Here is a 14,392-nt window from a genome sequence, read left to right on the forward strand (position 1 = left end):
GAGATAATGTTCTGCTGCATGATGATTGATGATGCACAGCCCCTTCCATGAGATTATGTTTGCTTTGCCCATGTACTAAATCTGTTACTGGGTCATTTGTGTGCTTTGTGAAATATCAACTTGAATATTGGACTTAGGTTCAGCCTTGAACTTGCACATGGACCCAAATGTACTATGCATCCTGCTGCCGTGTTGCTCGGTTGCTTTGCTGCATGCTTGCAACCTGAAGCGGCTTGCCTTACAATAGAGTCTACTAGGGTTCTAGGTCTGGCCAAGTATTTACATGCGTGAATGCTAAGAATGGACGTGTTACAAGCAGTCGAGCACCTTGGCGATTTTTGAATTTTTAGTGTTCTTGCAATTAGTTTCTCATTTTACTGAACATTTTAGAAATTTTCTTGAATTTTTCCTGATTTTTGGAGCCATTTTTGTTTCTTGGGATTTCCAACCCTGGTTCCAAAACAAAGCCTGGGTTCCCTCCCCTTTTTCCAAACAAGGCCTGAGTGAGAAGAAACATGGAAATAGGGCCCACTTGAATTTTCTTTTTAAACAAACACTTAGAAATGATGTTACTGTAGTTATGCGCACGTAAATGGCTAAATTCAATGCAAATGTGTTAGGGGAACATCTATCCATTCTATCTCATATGGATACTAGTGTAGAAATTCTTTTTCTAATGCAAATTTTATTTCACATATTAAAAAATATGCTATATTCATTTTTCTATTGGTTCACATTTATTTGCTTTATTTTATAAAACATATGAACATAAACATTGACCATCACGATGTATTTCTTAGCTTATTTCTTGTCATGAGAGACAACTAAGAGGCACGATGCTTCACTTGCGAACTTTTTTAATTGAGCAGTCTATCACTTGCAATTAGTAAAGCGCAGGTTCCATCCTTTCTTTTGGTATGTAAAAGACTATAACGGTACGTTTGATTCCATTATTTAGTAATGGAAATCGGGTTTTCCGTGTCAAACGGATAAGGAGCTCAGTGATAATTAGGGATGGAGACGTATCGAATACGTATGGAATCGAATTCGGATAGTACGATTTACTATATTTTAATCCGAATGCGAATATGGATCCGGATATACTCGAATATGAATACGAATCGGATAGTTCGAATACGAATCCGCATTCGGATATCTACTCGATCTACAAAATTCAGGTCGGAAATTTAAATTTTTGAAAAAAATTGACTGAAATTTGATAAAATTCGACTGAAGTTTGTTCTAATTTGATTGGGCCAGAATTTTATAAATTTTGTTCAAAATTCATGTTGGAAATTTAAATTTTTGATCAAATTTAACTGAAATTTGATGAAATTTGACTGAAATTTGTTCCAATTTGATTGGGTTGGAATTTCGTTCATATCTGAAATTTCTAAAACTTTAGCAAAATTTGGTTCCCTGGTTGGCAGATACGGATACGAATCGGATATATCTCGAATTCGGATATCCACATTTGAATCTGAATCTTGAAAACGAATTCGGATATATACATGTTAGTATCCATTTTAGAAACAAATACGGATACGGATATCCATATTCATATTTTAACAGATACAGATATGGAATCGGATAATTCGGATTTCCTGTCATCCATTTTCACCTCTAGTGACAATGCTTGAGTAGTGAGCTGAGCCCACCAGGATTCGGTCCCCTAGTGTCACACACCCTTGGTAAAGCCTATAATAAAAGCTCGGGTAAATACTATATGAGAAATTCATATTACTGACAGATAATAACCCTTATTAGTGACGGGTATTTTATCTGTCACTCTTAACACATTACTAATGTGGACTTATCAGTGACAGGTTTAGATACGATCTGTTCCTAATGACTACATCCGATCCGTCAATAATAACAAACATTAGTGACGGGTCTAAATCTGGTCCGTCACTAATATGTGTTTTAAAAAAAAGAAATAATTTTTGGTCTAAAAAATTGATACTTGATTAAACACCCGACAAGTCACTGCTCATTTGGCTGTACCTTATCATTCACAAGTCACATGATTCCAGCACTCAAACTCACGGCCTCAGAAGTGAGCTCCGCGCGTGATTCCTCTAACCATCTTATCTCTCATTTGTTGTTGAGTATAATAGCAAAATCAATCCTTTTGACATCTTTTGATTGAATGTTTAAATGGCTATTTGAACATCTAAATGATCTTAAATGAAAATTTTATCAACTACAAAGTTATCGATCTTGCCGAGTTCTATAATGTTGATATAAAGTTTGTCTCCATATGATTCCGTATGAAAAAATATATGTCTAACCCATGTAGTGTTTAATAAAATAGCCATAACTTTTATATACGGAGTCCGATTTCGACGTTGAACTCTACTTTCAAAGCTAACGAGAATGCACATCCGAAAAAAATACACGGCCTCTGACGTTTTTGGTCAAAAATTGATCTTCTCTGATTTGCCTAAATTTTTTTGGAGATATAGTGCTACATCTAAAAGTTAGTTCTGCACAGACGTTTCATTATATACGAGTTACCAAACTCACAATAAAAATATTTGAATTTGCAATTTTCAACTTTGTGATCCTCTGTGTGTCTTTTTCAATGATTCATACTAGTTTTGCACTAGATCCAGCATTTTAGTTTGTGGCCGTGTGTGGGTTCCTTCGACAGTCTTTATATATTTATTTGTGTATCTATATAGCTTGAAATAAAAAGTGATCAACTAAAAAGTTATAGACCTTGTCGAGGGCTACAATTTTAAATAAAGTTTTTTCCTATCTGAGTTAGTATAAAAAAGTTATAGATTTTTTACCCGACCAACAATGATTTAGGATCCGACCAGTCATTTGTGATGGGTCACCTAAAGATCCATCACTAATAAGTCAGTTATTAGTGATGGGTGTTATGAGCGTACACTCCCTACCCGTAACTAATAATTGACTCATTAATTTTAGGCCTTTAGGTAACCCGTCACTAATGAGTGTGCTCTCTCTACTCATTACTAATGACTCCGTCATTAGTGACAAACTTTGAGGTCACCCGTTACTAATAAGTGTGCTATCTCTACTCGTCACTAATGACTCTATCATTAGTGATGAGCTTTGAGATCACCCGTTACTAATGAGTGTGCACTCTCTACCTGTCATTAATAACTCTATCATTAATGATAGGTTTTGAGGTAACCCGTCACTACTATCTTTAGTAACGGATTGTTCCCTCACCATCGCTAATAACCCCTCATTAGTGACGGGTCTTAGCCGAGTCCCAACCCGGACCACATATTAGTGACGAGTCGTCATTTAACTCATTATTAATGGTATATTAGTGACGCGTAGTGAGCAACCGTTCCTACTTTACTTGTCTCTTTGATATTTTCTTACGTAGTGAAAGGGGTCCGCTATAAAAAAAAAGATGTTTAGTGAAGCACAGGTTCTATCCCTTCGGTTGGGGCGTAGATGGTAACTTGCGTTGCAGCTGCGGAGGAAACTTGAGGTGTGTTTGGATCTTAAGCAAGAAAACTTGTAGCTTTGTCCGGCAATGTTCTGTGTTTGGAACCCCACAAAAATTCCTGGCAAGATTGCATTCATGGGCAGGGAAAACCTTGCTCCAGGAGGAGAGCCGAATCGGCTAGCTTTTGTCGGCAACAAGCAAGAGCGTGGCAAGAAAACCTTGTAACCGCTTCGCTGATCACGTAACCAAGCTATCGGTGGCGGAAAGCATGGCGTAGCTAGCGCAAGTTTGCACATGCGAGCTATAGCTCCAGTTACCCTTGGGCTCGGTTGGTAAATTTATCAGTCTCCGGCCCACTCTGGACTAACTGGCCCTGGCGTTCCTGGGCCATACTTATTTTTCCGCTTTGCTACTACATTTCGATATTCTCTTTGTATTTTTTAAAGTAAATTTTATTGACTCTTTTTACTATATTAATGTAATATAAGTAAATAAGAGTTTATTTTTTATTTCTACATAGCATGAATGCACACAACAAATAATACAAAAGGGGCATTGTCGGTGAATCAGAAACCATGGGTCCCTGAATTCTGAGGTCAGGTCAGCAATCCGTCACGTGGCGCCCTCCCGCAGAGGTCGCCTCCGCAAGGTAAAAAAGACTAAGTCCCGGTAGAGGGCGCTCGGGGCCACAGTCAGTGGTCCCCGAGTGCTCGGGTTCCCCGATGATCTGCGAAGACTAGAGTGGCCGGGAAGAAAGTGCTCGAGGAGGTGAACAGTGACCCCCGAGCACCCAAGTCCTTCGACGACCAGGAGAGCCAAGTACAGGGAGAGGTGTGCCCGGGGTCGCGAGCAGTGGCCCCCTGGGCACCCGAGTACCCCGAGGACCCACTGAAGGAAGTTCCGGGAGAGAGTGCTCGGGGCTACGAGCAGCGGCCCCCGAGCACTCGGTTCCCATAGCACTTAGCCATGTTTGAACATGCGCAATTTAAAGTTTATTAGTCTTCCTAAAAATCATATATGTGGTTCGGCTAAAACATATTCTGAACTATCCATACAATAAATTTGGTATGGTTTAGACCGCAAATGGAAATTCTTTTTGGCTCCAAAAGTCACCTAAGTATTATTGTTATAGAACAAATTGTAACATATACCAACATTCGAAATTGAATAATTCAAATTCTACGACTCTATTGGATGTGCATGTTTGCAAATAGGACCTGTACATGTTGCATTAAGCGCTGGAAAATTTTTGAGGAAAATCGAACATAATTACTAATTATTTAGAGGGCGTTTACAAGGCTAAATAGTATGAAATGATAAAAATACATATAAATGGAGCATTGCAAATTAACTCACTTTTTCACCAAGTAACCTAGGATTGGAAATAATTTTAGAAATTATTACGCCACATGAGAAGAATATTAGTGAATTTTCTCAGATTTTTGGGAATTTATTTGAGCCTTAAAAATTACTAGAATTTTTAAAAGTAACCATTTTTAGAGTTTTTTATTTTAAAACCTAGATGGGGTATTGAGATGAATCCTTTTAAAATAGATTCATCATGAATTATAGGACATACAGAAAAAGTTTCATGAATTTTAGAGTACATCAACCCCACTACTTAAATAGAGAAAACGGAAAAAAAAAACTATTGAAACAGCTGAAAACACTGTTCATCCGCGAAAATACTGTTCACCTGAGTCGCCAGCCACGTAGAACTCAAGTGTAAAGGGGTCAGGGTTTCCGTCAGTGTGACCACTTTGGTCACACCAATAAATATGGCGTGACTAAGTTGCGGAGTCACGCCAGACACTTTGACGTGACAAAAAAGACTAGTTTTTGAAAATTTAGATTTTGACAGGCTATTATTAAAATATTAGTTTTAAAAGGGCTAAAATAAAAAAAAAGTCTCAGCTCAGTCAGACAGGTGGCGGCACAGGAGTACAGGAGCCACGTAGATTTTCATGCGTCAGTAGCCCGCTGTGTGATCTGTCAGTGACGTGGGGCGTATCGTGTCGATGGTCATATAATGGAGACCCAAGCAGGTTAAGCAAATTCGGTAGGTTCCAGTTGCGGATCCAGGATTTAGCGATTGGGTATTCAGTATTAAAAAAAAATATTTAATCCGAAATACAAGAAGTTCATAGTAGCATAAATTTTAAAGTATAAATTGTTCGTAGTAGAGAAGTTTCAACTAATTAAAAGAAATTACAAAACATTTAAAAAAATTACAATTTAACTTTGTGTTCCTTTATGGCTTGGAAGCGTTTAATGATGTCACTATCCTTAACTTGCAAAAAAATTCACGTCCAACTGCTGATTGCCGAACTGGGCAGTCACAGCATAGATATCATAAGCTCCTGATGTTTGTTGCTATGTGGGCTCTTTTCCGTTAGGGAAAAATGCAACCCCCTAAAGTCACTTGGATTTTAACTTTCCCCTCCAAAAATTGTTTTGTTGCAAAAAAAAACCCAAAGGTTTGATTTTGTTGCAAAAACAAGCCCAAAAATTTAAAAAATTTAAAAAAATCACAAAAAATTCTAAAAAAACTAGAGACAATTATAAGACCTTTTGTTAAATTTGTTTTCAAAAATAATATCCTTTGCATCATATTACATGGAGAGTAAGTTTGAAATAAAAGAAAAAGGTGCAACTCATTTATTTATTCAAGTTAAATGCATAGTTAATTATTTACTAATCCAAAAATTATGAAACAAAATTTTTTAGTCTTCTTACATGATCCTCTATCTTGTAAAAATACATGAAATCTTGAAATAGTTATTGTAACGTGCAGGATTGAGTAAATGTGTTGCAGATAGATTAATTCATAACTAATCCATAACACCCTCAAAATTAGTGAAACCACTTTTATTAGTTTACTGAAACAATTATTTATGTAGTAAAAATAATGGTAGACATGACAAAGTTAAAATAACATGAGTTAATAAATGAGCTGCACATTTTTTTTTCAAACTTCCTCTCCATGAAATATGATGCAAAGGATATTATTTTTGAAAAAAAAATTCACAGAAGGTCTTAGAATTGTCTCTAGTTTTTTTTAGAATTTTGTTTTGAGATTTTTTTTATTTTTTTGAATTTTTAGGGGGTTTTTTGCAACAAAATCAAATTTTTGGGGATTTTTTTGCAACAAAACAACTTTTAGGAGGGAAAGTCAAAATTCAAGTGACTTTTGGGATTTTTTTTGCGGTTTTTTCTTTCAGTTAATAGGTCGAGTGGAGGATGGATAGTAGTTTGGGCTCACGATTTGCTGAGTGGTCTGATGGATTGAAGCAGCAAAGATATATATACGTAGTATAGGTGCTATATACTCAATTCTTTTCAAAAAAGTTGGGTATTCAATTGAATACCCATGCATCATGGTGGGTCCGCCCATGATAGGTTCTAATTACAAAAGATTTTTTCTTTTATAATAATATATATTTATTTTCTCCTCTTCACCTTAGCTATTAAATTATGAAACTAATGATATAAATAGAATATCATGGAAAACTTTCTCAACAGAGTTATATAAATTTGCTTTCGAACCCATACACGATGATGCGACGATGATTCAGAATCTTCCATCCCTTTCAGATCCACGTGGAACCGAGGTTGGAAGTTGTATCTAGAAAAAGAGCCAAGGCGAGCCAGCGACGAGACCGCAGCTGCTCGGAAAGCGAGAGCGAAGCGAAGGCGAGGGGACGCGGCCGGGCAAGTGGAGGCGATCGGGAGCGCATCGCGGCACAGGGAAACGCCGCTTTCGCGGCGATCAGTAGCGGATCCGGGGGAGGACCGAAGCGATCGCGTCCTCTGCTGCTGAAAACAAGCAGTCGCTGGGTGGGGCTCCATCGATCTCATATCGCCCGCCAGGCGTCACAGGAATCCCAGCGCCAGCAGCAGCAGCAGCAGCCGTTGCAATCGCATCGATCGCATCACTGCACGACTAGCAGCAGTATCTCGGAGATTTGGCGGGGGAAGAGTTGGTAGCAACCTAGAAGATCGTCGAAATCGCCCGGATTTCGGAGTTGGTGTGACAGGGGTACTCCAAATCCGAGGATTTGCTGCTTGAAAATTCTAACTACAGGCAGCAAGATGCCGGGAAAATCTCTCGAGCATCAAGCAAATAGTTGCAAACGTATAAAAAGTAAATGTCACTCGTCTCATCTTTATTCGAAGCCTAAGCTGATTCCACCATCTCACTGATAGAGAGGTTCTTTTGCGATATTTCGTGATCACACAGAGGTCTTCTGCAAATCAACCCTATTGATATTTGCACATATCTGCTTGTTTATAAGTTCACACCTATTTACTTATTTGCACCAAAGATAAAGATTTTTCCACATCGAGTTTGTTTTGCAAATAGGGCTCTATACTAACAAGTACTTGGTAGGAGCAAGTAGTTTGTGAGCCAAGACGTCACATTAACATAATGCATCAAATCCTAATTTTTTTACTAACAACAATTCGATGCAGCGTGCTGGGAGGCCACACCTGCAGAATTTTACGCTACCAAATCGTCAAAATGCATGATCCGTATCCTTCATCCTTTCACGTCAGCCAGCAAGAGGACAACCCAAGAACTGAAAACTATAGCCAGATGATAGCAGTAGGAAAAGAGAGAGGGAACAAAAGAAAATGGTGGACCCATTGAATACAGAGGGCTGATGATGCTGTTGGTTGAGTCTATTCTATTGTGGAGTCAATTCCTGGCAAGATTTGGAGCAAATCTGCCCAGGATCTTGCTTTCCATGAGGTGGGATTTTCTCAGTCATCACACCTCTTTCTCTACTCACTTTCCCTCTTTCTTCATATCTCCCGGAATCCTTTCATGTGCTTGTATATATATCAACTCAACCACACCTACACCCTTCAAAAATCAAAGCCCTCATGCCAAGCACACACACCACCTGCCTTCCATCCACAACTCTTCCTCGCTGCTGCTCAAAGCATACTCCTTCCCCATCAGACACAATGACACAAGCAGGAAAACACACAGAGTTCTGCTCTCTTGTTTCTTCCATGGCAGTGGCCGCAGAGACTCCGTTCCATGTCCTGGCTGTGGATGATAGTCTCCCAGACAGGAAACTCATCGAGAGGCTTCTCAAGACCTCTTCTTTCCAAGGTAATCACCAGATTCTCTTATGCTTGCAACTTGAGGCCTTGGTTGCTATGGGGATCCGAATCTCATGAAAGGTTTGGTCTGTTTGTGCAGTTACCACAGTTGATTCTGGGAGCAAGGCTCTGCAGTTCCTGGGGCTCCATGACGAGGGCAGTCAAGTTTCTGTTCATGTGGACCAGCTGGTAAGAAGATGGCTTCCTATGTGTAAAATCATGTGTAGTTCTGTTCCAGTCTGAAGAAAGGTTTTTGATGTATTTTGTTTTGCCGATGTATGAATAACCAGGATGTTGCGGTGAACCTGATCATCACTGACTACTGCATGCCTGGCATGACAGGATATGATCTGCTCAAGAAGATCAAGGTAATTTGCTTTGTTTTTTTGTCTAGGATTTCTTGGTATGATCCGTTGAGTTGATCTGCTGAAGACAATAGCGACTAAAGATGCATATTTTTAGACCAAAACTAAAGATGTATGTTTGGTTTGTTCAACCAGGAATCATCCTCTCTAAGAGATATCCCAGTTGTTATCATGTCATCAGAGAACATTCCTTCAAGGATCAATAGGTGAGCACTCTTATGGATCTATAGTATTGTTCAGATTCTTGTCCTGTGCAGAAATATCAGTGAATAACTGAGTAGAATGAAAGCAAGAAAAGAACATCATCGTATGAGCAAAACAATTCGGGCTTGCTGATGAGCAATTCCCTGTTCTTGAAGTAATTTGCTTCACGATTAGAAAATTCTCAATTTTAGTATTTTTGCATGGAGACATAGAAATGAATATGTTTATGACTAAACTGGATACTGAGATCTCTCAGAATCCTTATTGATTTGGTGTCACATGTCTTGTATAATAGAGCAACAGCAGATCAATCTTGTAGAGCTTTCATATTGCGGTATCCATAGAACAGGTTATTGATGCAGGCAACTAACTAGCACCACTCGTCTTTGTACGGGTTTATTCTATTTCTAGTTGCACGATACACGAATGGATAAGAAAGAAAAGCGAGAGGGCACTGAGGTCAAATAAAAGAACTCACTCCTGAGATGTCAAAAGATATGATTCACATAGAAAGAAAACGCAAAGATAAAAAAACACAATAAATAAGACTATTTAAAGTTGTGTTTCTTAGTGGCATATCATGCTTTGTGATCGTAGGAAAAAATAGCTGACTCATCTTTTATTTTGATACTCTGAACCAGATGCCTGGAGGAAGGAGCGGATGAGTTTTTCCTAAAACCAGTACAGCTATCAGACATGAGCAAGCTGAAGCCCCACATACTGAAAAGCAGATGCAAGGAGCACTACCACCAGGAACAGCACGAGCAAAGTGACTGCAATAGCAACGGAAGCAGTGACTCCACAAACAACAGCATCAGTGATTGCTGCAACAGCCGCAAGAGAAAGGCAGCAGACGACGAAATTTTGCCCCAGACAATCAGACAAAGGCACAGTTAGCTGCAAACTGATCATAGGACAGTTAACCCTTTTTTTCCTTGGTTCTTTGTCTTACTCAGCTTTTGGCCTACTCATTTGTAACACAGATGTTGGACCTTAATTTGCAAAATATAATGGAATCCATAAACGTGTACCGCTTGAATCCAATTGAGTGATTCTACAAAACGTTTTAATTTTTATAGGACTGCTGTGATAACAGGACATTGCACACATCGTTTGCCGACTTTTCCATGTAATATCTGAAACTGATTACTAAATAACTTATGCAATTATGCGGGGACTGATCTTAGATTTTTTTTAACAGTACTCAGCTTAGTCTGACAAACAGCATTCACATAGAACATCATAATAGTAACGAGGTGATTTTTAATAACAGATTATGATAAACTTCATCCAACACTAGCCGCAAGATAAATTTCACTAACAGCTTATGACAGACTTGATCCATAGAAACACATGGGCCTCTCAGAAAATACATCGGTATGTCACATGGTCCCCGGTAAGCTCGCTGTCATATGAAACTTTAACGACAGTTCCCTTGCCAAGGCCATAGTAGCGAGCAACAGAATCAGTCTCCAGCATGCGAGGCAACTGTAAGGTACATGCACAAATTTCAGCAAACTTGTTAAAAAAACTGGATAACAAGTTGGAGTAACTATACCAAAGAGAATTCGAAGGGAAAGAAAGCTAATAAGAAGTGTAATCTTCCACTTCAGGGATGTTAAGAATGCTGCAACCAAAATAAAGAAAATGCAGTATCCCCCACAAAAACAATAAGCATATCATGGACATATTTTTAATTAAAGGCTTTGCACACCACTTTGTAAGGAGTCTGAGATATCAATAAAAAATCATACATGGATAGAAGGTGAAAGAAATTTTACATAGCAATTAGACAAGTTTTCTACTATATGATAATGACACTTCCGTTTAATGTCTTTAAATTAACCTGATAAAAGCAAATCTTTAAAGATAACTAAGAAAATATGGGAGGACTATATGTTTCAAATGCCATCAAGTTCCATTTTAGTGAGACTGTACACACACAACAAAGCAACATTTTAAACCACAACAGAAAGATGACAGAATTCAGCAAATTGCATGGCACGTCCATGAGACCAAGGCACTCAGCATGTTTAGCAGGTTTCATGGTAATCAAATATCTCCATCATCACATCCCAGCACACTAAGAGATTGTTGTATCCCTGATAGCAACATTGATGTTGCAAACAAAATCAAGTGCAGAAATCATGGTGTTACAGGCTTACAGCAACTCAACAGCCAGCACAAGGTTGTATAGTGGAGGAAATAATTACATTCCACAGGATGTCACGAAGGCTATATAACTCACATAGCGCCATGACTTCCAGTGTCAGTATAATAAAAACAGTAAGAAATTATGAAGTGGCATTAACAAATAATAAAGAAACATACCTGTGAATCCACCACATTGTACTCTTTCAAGAGCTTGGCTTTCTCCTTTGCAGTCAACACGTCATGCTTGGGCTTCAGGACATGCTTAGTAATATTTACCAGTAATTCTGTGATCTACCATTGGAAGCACACATTAATTTGAATATGTGGACTGTAGAATATTAGTATAACATAAAACAGCAAAATATTAACTTAACATTATTAAAGTTATGATGCTGTGAACAAACATTTTATATTGAGTATAATTTGCAGAAAAAAACATATAGTGAACTCAGATGCTAACCAATAAGCAAGTATAGCCAGTATCATTACTCATTGCATAGAAAGTTAATAGAAGTTACTCGATGGGCATTGTACCTATAACCCAAAGAGTCACTGTTGCTCCTTGCTTACAGAAATTAAATAAAATGTGATGAGCCATCAACAGATTACACAAACCTACATGGAATATGTCAACTTTAAATGTGAATATCTCCTTGATCGATTCTCTGGCTTTAGACATTATTTTGCTCTGCAATACCAGAATCAGTCTAGACAAGTTCTCTTCTTTGGTTCCGTTATATATCTCCCGGATAGTTGCAATTTTGACTGGCTCGTGTGGACAGAACACAACTTTCACCTGCGAAAGACATATTTAAGATGTATCTTCTACTCAGTTGCAGTAAGAACAAACGGTATAGACAACATATGTATGGAAAATATATGAGATAAAAGCACTCATACTACATGTATGCAATCATTGAACTTCTCTAGAGTCTAGATACATAACAAATTTAGCCGTCCATTTGCAGGATGGTGCCGACCCTAACAATCATAACCACAAGAGCAGTAATCCTCCTAAACCGTACAGACAACCCCACCTAACATCAACAAACAGCAAGGATGAATTGGTGGAGAAAGGGTAGGAAAGAACCGATACCCCTCTTTCTCCCTAACTCTTCAATTTTGCAGTACTCCGTCCACCATGCGTATCTCACAACATTTGGATTCTATTACACTAATGAGTAACGATCACTTGCGGGAGGGTCCTTATTCGTGAGCATAAAGCCAAGAATGTAGTTCACATCGCGAGCTAGAACAAGAACCTAACCCTAATGGAAGAACGTATGAAAGCACACGGATGATATCATGGGTAAAGGAACCCCCCCCCCCCCCCCAAAAAAAAATCACCTTGTTGGAGAGGTCGGAGGCAAGGGTGGTGGAGAAGGCGAGTCATTCGAGCTCGGGCCTGTCGGCCCACCAGGCGCGGAACTCCGGGAGGGTGCGGGCCAGCTCGAACTCCGGGACGCTGTACCCGCGGTCGCGGAGCATCTCCAGCGCGGTGCGCCGCGCCAGGAACAGGCGGTGGCTCTCCACACTGCCGCCGTAATCGATCATCGACGATATGCAGCCGGCTACCTCGGGGACATAGTCGTCGTAGTCGACGGAGCTGTTGACCACCGCGGCGGGGACGGCGGCGGCGGCGGCGCCGTTGGGTGCGCGTGCGGCGGAGGCGGCCGTGCTCTCCGCCGAGTCCATGGTGAGCGCCGATTGCTGGGAGGGGACGAACTGATTCATTTCTCCCTCTTCATGGGGTTTTAGGGGGGAAATAACTTTTTTACCACCATGGCGCATCCCAAAACGCCATTCTCCCGATGACCCTCTGACAAATATCATCCGGATACTGTTCATATCGTACTGTATGTTATAAACAGTTCCCGGCAGCTAAAAAACATCATAAAAAATATGTTGATTTTTATATATTTTTATAATTCACAAGCAACTTATTTTAATCGGATTTATCTAAAAATATTGTGTAGAATTTAAACTAAAATTCTTAAAAGCGCTACTTTTATAATTTTTAGCAATTTTTAAGGCCACCCTAAGTTATAAGTGAAAAAGTGACTTCTTTTACAATGTACATCTATGTTACAAAGTAAGCCACTTTTTCACCATATAACATAAGGTGACAGATAATTTTAGAAATTAGTACATTACATTAGAAAAATATTAGTGATTTTTTTTAGATTTTTTGGGAATTTTTGTGAGGTCTTAAAATTGCTAAAAGTTGTAAAAGTAGTATTTTTAAGGAATTTTAGTTTGAATTCTACACAATATTTTTAGATGAATCCGGTTAAAATATGTTGCTTATGAATTATAGAGTATTGACAAAAATCAAAATATTTTTAGCTGCTAGGTACTGTTCATACGTATGCGTATATGAACAGTACCTTGTGGTATTTGAGGGAGGGCAACCGAGAGGATGGCGTTTTGTAACGCACCATCCGTAAGAGTGGTAAAAAAGTTTATTCCCCGATTTTAGTGGAGAAAAACCGGGGTCTGGCCCTCATGCCCTACGCATTTATTTTATGTTGTTCTTTGTTTTTTTGATAAAGAAAGTTTTTTAATGTAACCGGTGCAAGAGTTGCATGTTATATTAAAAAGCGGGAAAGCCCGACATACTTAGATTACAAAGTTACAATAGGCAAACGGTGGGGTTTTGGACCCTATCTAACTCAAAAAAGAAAGAAAAAATGAGAAGGCTCTATCCTCGCACCAGAAGGCACCTAAATTATGCGCCCCCACGAAGACGCAAATCTTGGCCTCATCAAAGATGTGGTTCACTATTTTGACCACCAGATGTTCTCTATGATCAAAGATGCGTCTATTGCGTTCTTTCTAAATTTCCCAGGTGATCAGCATGATGAGCGATTTTAGTGCTTTTCTGAATGAAGGATGCAATGAGCTAAGGAAGTACACCAGTTGAGTATCGAGGAGCTAAGTGGCCATGTTTTAGGGATGATGAGTGGCTGGTTTAGTTTTGTGCCTAGGGTTCGCCAAACCTTTTTGGTGAACGTGCATTTTGTAGCGAGGTGTAGACATGTCTCATTCGAGTGCTTATAGAAGGGGCCAAGAGGGTTGTAGGGCTAACCCCTTCGGGTGAGGTGACCCATAGTTCAGAGCTTGT

At 39.1% G+C, this 14,392-nt stretch overlaps 1 protein-coding gene and 1 pseudogene across 1 annotated transcript; one reads left to right on the forward strand and one right to left on the reverse strand.

Moving 5' to 3' along the window:
• Positions 1 to 8,085: 8,085 nt before the first annotated feature.
• Positions 8,086 to 10,190, forward strand: LOC133904975 (two-component response regulator ORR9-like). Its single transcript, XM_062346650.1, has 5 exons — positions 8,086 to 8,555; positions 8,646 to 8,734; positions 8,836 to 8,913; positions 9,046 to 9,116; positions 9,756 to 10,190. Exons 1-5 carry the CDS (start codon positions 8,321 to 8,323, stop codon positions 10,009 to 10,011), a joined length of 729 nt encoding a protein of 242 aa, XP_062202634.1. The 5' UTR covers positions 8,086 to 8,320; the 3' UTR covers positions 10,012 to 10,190.
• A 139-nt stretch (positions 10,191 to 10,329) lies between these two features.
• LOC133904974 (DNA-directed RNA polymerases IV and V subunit 5B-like) lies at positions 10,330 to 13,080 on the reverse strand (annotated as a pseudogene).
• Positions 13,081 to 14,392: the final 1,312 nt, after the last annotated feature.

The sequence above is a fragment of the Phragmites australis genome, chromosome 22, assembly GCF_958298935.1.
Source record: "Phragmites australis chromosome 22, lpPhrAust1.1, whole genome shotgun sequence".
Lineage (NCBI taxonomy): Eukaryota > Viridiplantae > Streptophyta > Magnoliopsida > Poales > Poaceae > Phragmites > Phragmites australis.